The sequence below is a fragment of the Adiantum capillus-veneris genome, chromosome 23 (genome assembly GCF_014529385.1).
Source record: "Adiantum capillus-veneris isolate H3 chromosome 23, ASM1452938v2, whole genome shotgun sequence".
Taxonomy (NCBI): domain Eukaryota; kingdom Viridiplantae; phylum Streptophyta; class Polypodiopsida; order Polypodiales; family Pteridaceae; genus Adiantum; species Adiantum capillus-veneris.
Window position 1 is genome coordinate 39710409 of NC_140953.1, and position 8064 is coordinate 39718472.

General features: G+C 43.3%; 1 protein-coding gene across 1 annotated transcript; it reads right to left on the reverse strand.

Moving 5' to 3' along the window:
- Positions 1–3043: 3043 nt before the first annotated feature.
- Positions 3044–3978, reverse strand: LOC147427675 (cytochrome b561 domain-containing protein At2g30890-like). Its single transcript, XM_086496754.1, has 2 exons — positions 3948–3978; positions 3044–3774 (listed from the first exon to the last, which is right to left on the reverse strand). The coding sequence occupies exons 1-2, from the start codon at positions 3976–3978 to the stop codon at positions 3044–3046; spliced, it is 762 nt and encodes a 253-aa protein (XP_086352880.1).
- Between the last annotated feature and the right edge of the window lie 4086 nt (positions 3979–8064).

The window sequence follows — 8064 nt, forward strand, 5'->3', positions numbered from 1 at the left end:
CCAAAAGATGAAGGATGCTATCTCTATCTCACAGCAAAAGCAAAAGGCTGCTGCTGACAAGCACAGAAGAGCCCAAGCCTTTAAAGAAAACGATTGGGTCTTGTTAAAGTTTCCCAAGGCTCGATTAAGGCGCACAACGGGCAAGAATCCTACGGGTCACCAAAAGTACTATGCTAAACTAGCAAAAAGGTACTATGGTCCCTTTCAGATTCTTAGGCCAATCAATGAGATGGTCTATCAACTCAAGTTGCCCAATCATTGGCTCATACACAATGCTTTTCATGTGAGCCTATTAAAGCCTTACAAAGGAGAGCCACCTCAATTAGAACCAACTATTGAAGACCCACCGGAGATCGAGGACCAAGAAGAGGTGCTGCAGCCCGAGTCCATTCTCCGACATGAAGACAAGGTACTAAGAGGCGGTAAGACTATCCGACGATATCTTATTAAGTTTAAGAATTATCCTTTTGAAGATGCTAGATGGATGCAAGGCATACAATTAAAGGATAACCTAAACCTTGTCAATGCTTACAATGCTTCCCAAGAGTAAGCAAATGTACAAAATGTTAAAAATGAACAAAATTTTTGTCTTATAAGACTCTCTTTTTCTTTATTTGTGCACAAAAATGAAGTAGTATGCATGCTTAGATCAAGTTTGCGGAGACGACGTCTCCCAAACACCAAGCAGAGCTTGTCACTCTACTATGGAAGATTGATAGGACTAATGTGCAGACATGCTTGCGGCAGCCTCAGGCTCTCAAGCGCCAAATAGACTAGTCATCCATTGTGGAATGATGTCGTAGGGTAACATAGGGATCCTCTACCCGCTAAGAAAAGGACTCATGAACATGCTTTACCTTCTCTACACCATAGTCGAGGACGACTATGATTTCAAGAGAGAGGTAATGTCATAATAATCAATATCTAATTCTCCTAAATGATTTTCTCATATTAAACTGATCATTTAATGTGGGGAAGGCCAGGGGAGAAAAAGCTAGAATATTGGTTAGGCTAGCAGACCGGCCACAGTAGGGATCCAAAGGAGGGAAAATAGGGATCCAAAGGGGGGACCATCTGCAAAAGAGCCATGTGCAACAATGGGCTAAAAAGACCCTAAGGTTCAACCCATTAAGACTTCCAAAATGCTAAGGTTCCAAAATTCAAAGGTTGTGCCCAAAGGTCAACCCTACGGAAAATTGGATGCTTTGTGTGTGCCCTAAAAGTCTTTGCACATCCCTACATGGGAGGGGGCGAGCCCTAAAGGTAGGGGATGTGAGAGAAAGCCACACACACACACACAGGCTCCCTTTACACAAAGGGAATGAGGGACACATGTCAGCTCCCTAGTCCAGATGCCCACAAGGTGTGCCCAATTTCTATTGGATGACCCTTGATGTGGACCAATGAGAATTAAGCTAGAGTAAATTTAGTTTAATTAATTTAAAAACATTTAATAAAAGAAACCAATGAGAATTAAGTCTCCTAGAGGACAATTGGGCAGTCTCCCAAGGGGTCCAATGAGCATTCAGGAGCCCCATGGCTTGCCTGATTCCTATTGGCCAGGAGGCAAAGGGGTCCAATGAGAGTTTAGTTTAATTATTTAATTACCTAAAGCTCTCACAAAAGGGGAAAGGGGGACACATGTCAGAAGGCTATCACTTATGCTGCTTAATTGTAATTGGCTTGACTTGGGGAGGGCCAATGAGGCTTCAGGAAGAGCATTTAGCAAGAGGGCTCGCCCAAGAGAGAGAGGGGGCTGATTTTTGCAAGGCATTATCACACACACACTCACACAAGCTCATGTGTGAAGAAGGAGAAGACTATCTCTTCCCAAGCTTTAATGGAGAACTCATCACCTACTCCAAGCTTGTGAGATAGAAGCCTACATCAACACTCTCTTGGCATGTGGATGCAAATCCAACCAAGAGCCAAGCTTCAATGCATGCTCATCTCCTCTACCAAGCTAAGCTATGCTACATATGAGTGATTATGTGAGGAGATGTACATCTTTCTCGTAAGATACTCCTTCTTCCTCTCAATCTACTCTCATACCCTGCTAGCTCTCACCATCTTCGAAGGTGTGTGAGGTCTTGGGTCTGAGAACGGGGATAATTCAAGTTGTGTTTGTTAAGTTTTTTGCTTAGTGCATGAAGTTTCCATCTTCATTGCACTAGCTAGTCTTGAAGGAACACAAAGAATTGTATTGTACAATGTCTCTCTTGATGGGAGAAACCATAATACAAAGCCTTTTGGAGGGGGGACCGGCTCCATGAAAATCCGGTCCTCAACTGTTGTCAATAGCTTAATTGCTCTCTCTTTTGAAAGTATTGTCGATGCTATCTAACTAGGTGTTATGCTTTTTGTTGCTCTCTCCACCCAAGCACTCTTGTAATTCTCATTAGGAATCTACTCTAATGAAATGCCCACTATGTTCATGCTAATTTCCGCGACACATAAGTTATTAGGCCATTAAATGTTACAATGGTTGGTGGCTACTAGTCCATGAGATTAGTTTCCTTTTGTGGTAATTCAGGATGAATTTTAAGACATTAACTTATAATCGTGCATTAATTTGAAAATTTCAACAACTTACTTTCATCGCTTATCTACTCATCGGCCAGAGAATCTCCGTCTATCCAACATCCATTGTCCCTCTTGTGCCTCTCGCCTATCCCATGTAGGAAGAAGGCAATCTTGGTGCTACAACTTGTTTGTCTAATAAAGAGGCTCTCTTTAGCTAATGGTGATGGCACTTCTGACATTACAAGGGTAAAAATCGACAACTTGACATTAGTTCTCTCTCTCTCTCTCTCTCTCTCTCTCTCGGACCCATGGAGACAATCTACAATTAAAGTTGCAATACATGGATTGTGTTCAAAACTCAATTCTCAGTATAATATCAATAATTAGGGGATGATGCCACAAAAATCAGCGCTATATATTGCTTCATCGTAAGTTTTTACAAGCTACGAGCCACCAACGATGATGTTTGTACGTAAAATTTAAGCTGGCTGTTGTTGGAGGCAGCATGCACAGTTCTTGATCATGCAGCAGCTGGCGCAGATCCTGAGCCGCATGATATGCTCACTTCCTGCACGGCCAGCTGATCTCCTTTGCTTATACCTGTTTCTTCATCATGGGCCGTCAATGGCGCCGCTGTAGAAGCAGCAGCCTGAGGGAGAGCCCACTGCACCTGGCGAAGGTAGGCCCACCGGTCCTGGGCCAGGTATACTAGTGCCATCAACGCCACCTGTACGCTAAAGGCCACGTTCACACGAAATAGGGTGCGGCCGTTGATGAGCTCCAGCACATGCAAGCCAATGAAGATATTTACAAGTGCCAACAGGATGGTCCCGGTGCCAAGGATCCAATGGGCGGCGTACCACACACCCCTCTTCCACCCAGCTCCCACATCCGGCCGCACCACCCCCAGAAACGCCACCACCAAAGGCGGCAACAGGAGAGCCATGCCCAACCTCCCATGTGTGTGAGCAAGCCCCACCGCCCCAAACTCGGCCAAGGCCAGCCCTCCGCCCCCGACCGCTAGAAGCAACCCCAAACTTTGCACAACGATGTGGCCTTTAGCTATGCGTCCGCTCAACAACGCATTACCTTCTTGGCGAGCAGTCCTCAGGAATCGGATGAGAATGACGCCAAAAGGCATGCATAGTCCCATGCCCAACCACATGAGGAGCCCATGCAGCACGATGACTTGGAGACGGTCCATGATGTGGCGATGGTGGCCTTCAGCTTCAGCAGCAGCAGCAAGTTGCGCTAAATCAGGACGACAGTGATCTGTTCACAGCTTACGCAGGGCCTTGTCGACGTCGTCCTTGTGGAGCTAAACCCCATTTCTTTGCATTTATATAGCTCCCGTAATCAGCGCGTAATCAAGCAGAAAAGCACGCGCTTAGGGCTAGAAAAGCACACGCAGTCCTGAAACGTACCCGGCACGTTATTAAGGCCATCGGGAATCATCTAGTGGCGTAGCTGGTTTTTAAAGGCAAGAATTTTGGTAGAGTTTTTCACCTTCAAACTCAACGTTGCATTTATCATTTTCCCCGGATATGTTTGTCTTGAGTTGATGTATTTGGTTGTAACGCCTTGTGGCTTGGATTCTTCAAGGGCGTTGTACCTTTCTAGTTTTAATACACATCAAATGCAAAGCTACAATTAATGCGGATTGGTTCTCACTCTCACAACAGCATATGGGATCCTCCTTGGCCTAGCACAATGGCACTGAACTTTACCTACTAATCTCTTACCTAAAGGCCAAAGTTCCTTGTGCGTGACAATATTGCCATGATCATAGAGGGAGGCATGGAGGATGAAAAATACTCAAAGGAGAGAGTACCCCTTGTGGAAAGATCCATGGGTTGTCCCTCATATTTTGTAAATAAAACTCGTTTGAGAATTTGACTTTGTTTATTTTTTCAAAGTATTTTTCTATTCCACTTTAATTTATAAAGGTAAAGTATAAGTTGTAACTTAAATATATTTTTTATAATCTTGAAAAAATTTTTGATATTTTATATGTTTTATGCAAGTCAAATTTTTTTTTTTTCATTTGGGCCACCCAATTTTGATAATAGGCATGGTGATAATTGCAGAGATATATTATCGCAGCTATTATCCTGCGTATATTCAATAAATCATTATCTCACCTATTCCCGCCACTACTCCCAAACATAAAATTCTCTCCATTTTTCTTTGCTAAGCCACGACAATAGTGGTAGTTCTATAGTTTTCCTCTTATAGTGTGTGTGTGTGTGTGTGTGTGTGTGTGTGTGTGAGAGAGAGAGAGAGAGAGAGAGAGAGAGAGAGAGAGAGAGAAAGAGGGGGCGGGGGGGGGGGGAGACCATGCGTCCATGCTGAGATCAAGAGAGCGATTGAGAGAGAGAAGAGAACAGTGTGAATACATGCCCTATGTCCTTCCCCTCTTCCATGATCATAGATGGAGGCATACAGGATGAAAAATACTCAAAGGAGAGAGTACCCCTTGTGAAAAGATCCATGGGTTGTCATCATATAAATCTTGAAACCTGGATGTAGTTATCCTCAAGCACTTTACAAATGAAGTGTTAGCTTGCATCAGTGTGCTTGGCCTTTCATGAAACACTAGATTTTTTCCCAAATGCATACCACTTTAGACTATCATTATGCAAAACCAGAGGCCACAATAGTGGTTACCCAAATCCTCCACTGTATGAGCATGCCCGCAATCACTAGCACTACAAAACACCGCTTTTAGAAAAGATATCTACTAAAGCAATGTCAGTCATAATCTAAGCCATACATATCAATCAAAGCATCAATAATCATGACATTTTTTCTAAATAGTCTACTCCCAGTTCATTAACTCATGCTAGGATTCCACTTGAGCGACGATACTATCCAAAAAGTGGCTTCCACTGTAAGTCACAGATATACTATCGCAGCTATTATCGTGTGTATTTTCAATAATCCGTTATCTCACCTATTCCCGCCACTATTACCGCGCATAAAATTCTCTCTCCATTTGTCTTTGTTAAGCCACGACAATAGTGGTAGTTCTATAGTTTTCCTCTTATAGTGCGTGTGTGCATGTGTGTGTGTGTGAGAGAGAGAGAGAGAGAGATACCATGCCTCCATGCTGAGATCAAGAGAGAGAGAAGAGAGAGAGAAGAGAACAGTGTGAGTCCATGCCCTACGTCCTTCCCCTCTTCCATAGCTTCCTTATCCCTCAAGCTCTAATACCAATCTGAGAAAGAGAGGACTAGGACATGCAAATAACCACCCAAATGTACCCTATATAGACCCTTGGCCATGCTATTTATAGGACCCCCTTTATCGCATGTCCCTAGCCCTTGGCCTGCTCTGTCCCAATGAATCTATCCACAAATATGTAGACAAGTTTTGGGACCTACAACTCAAAGCCACTGTCTTCAAAAAGTTGGATTTTGGAGAGCAAAAGCAACAATTTTGTGCGGGCTTAACCGAAGAAATGGCGGAGTATGTCAACTCCCAAAGACCACGTACCATATCGGCGGTAATACACCACACTATGGTCGCCTCTCGAATCAATTTCCAAACGGGGGCAAAAACAAATAGTAAGCCCCCGGAAAATAAGGGTTCCAATGAGCCTAAGGGGAAGGACAATGTCCAAAAGTCTCCTAAGGGCAACTCCAACAAAGCTAAAGAGAAGGGAGTTTACAAAGGTAAGAATAAACTCTCTCCTGAAGAGCTTGAGCATTATCGTAAGGATAACCGGTGTTTCAAGTGCAGCGAACAAGGGCATGCGTACCGCGCTTGTCCCCAAAAGAACAACCGCCAAGATCCTCCTAGAGCTTCCTTGGTTGAAATCCAAGAGGAGGAGACTCACCAAACTCACCACAAAGGATCTCCTCTATGCCATGCTTGGGGAAAGGTAAGAGAACATGATGCTTTTATTCTCTTTGACCCTGGTTCTACTCACAATTTTATATCTATAGAGTTGGCCACCAAGCTAGGAATACAATCCTACGAGATGGGAGATGTCCTACCCGCAGACAGTGCCTTCAAGGGGCAAGAAGCTTCAGTCACTCCCTTAATTGGGAAATTGAGGCTTCATGTCCAAGGCTATGTGGACAAAGAGGACTTCTTTATCTCTCCTCTCAAGCAAGAGGATGTAATCCTAGGGGCACCATGGTTTGACCGTCTGGCTGCCGATGTTAAATTTCCTGAAAGGAGAATCTCCTTTAAGTTCAAGGAAAAAGACATGTATATAGATGCTAAGGAAATGGGTAACACCATCCCCATTGTACATACACCAGCTTTCAACAAGTCAATAAAGAGCTCTATTTCCGTGTATATGATTTTTGTTAAAGACTCTCAAAATGAACCTAATGCTTTAGAAAAAGAAAATAAAAGCAACCAAAAGGAATTAGAGTTATCCAGCTTTCTCAAGGGGTTTCAAGATGTTTTTATTGACGACATCCCTTGTGAGCTACCTCCTAAACGAGGTGATGATGACCATGCAATTGAACTTCTTCCAGGAAGTTCACCGCCTAAAAAACCTCCTTAATAGAGTTTCTCAAGCTCAACAAGAGGAGATTATGCGGCAAGTGCATGAGTTAGTTGAGAAGGGTATGGTTAGGCCAAGCTCATCTCCATTTTGCTCACCTCTGCTATTAGTGCAAAAGAAAGACGGCACATATCGTATGTGTGTCGACTATAGAGCACTAAATAGGATCACTATCAAGAATAGGTTTCCCGTTCCACGGGTAGAAGACCTATTTGATAAGCTACAAGGATCTACCTACTTCAGTAGGGTTGACCTAAAAAGTGGCTATCATCAAATAAGGATAGTTGATCAAGACATTGTAAAGACCGCATTTCGTACTACATTTGGTCTTTACGAATACATTGTCATGCCTTTTGGATTGACCAATGCACCAGCCACATTCAACCGCTTGATGGAGAAGCTGTTCAGGCCTCATACTCTATACTACATTCATCATGACCGTTAATTGTGAAACCATGCTAAAAGAGCCTATTCTTCATACTATACAACATTGTCCAAATTTTCATTAAAGCAAGAATCTAGCAGGTCCAGACAATTTTGAAAAAATGAGAAACCTTGCAAAAGCATCGAGATTCCAAAAGAGAATAGTCAAAATCTTTCAAAGGTGGTGAGGCTTCAAAAAGAATAATGAAAATGGAAAGTGTACAAAGGGTCAATAAGAGAGATCACGTATGAGCCACATCTTAGACATCGTCATCTACATGCACCATTAGTAATAACACCTAGCGAATGTGCATCCAAAAGGCATGGAAGGAAAATTCTTCTCTCTTTGTGATTGAGTGGGTCATGGAATGGCCAAGCTGCATGACACTACCCAAGTATTCCTTTGCTTCCTCCTCCATGATATTGCTCAAGTTGTGAATGGTTACCCTTGTAGTGTCAAAAGTGCCATCACCATTATCTAAAGACATCCTCTCGAACAAGTTGCAGCACTAAGGTTGCCTTCTTCCTACATGGGCTAGGCGAGAGGCACAAGGACAGACGGTGATTCAATGGCCAATGAGTAGATAAGTGATGAAAGT

Bases quoted from the DNA above. Each gene is read 5' to 3' on its own strand.
- LOC147427675 (XM_086496754.1), bottom strand. From the start codon at position 3,978: ATGATTCCCGATGGCCTTAATAACGTGCCGG. The intron at 3,775-3,947 runs GTACGTTTCAGG...GTCCTGATTTAG, and splicing joins TGGCCTTAATAACGTGCCGG to CGCAACTTGCTGCTGCTGCT.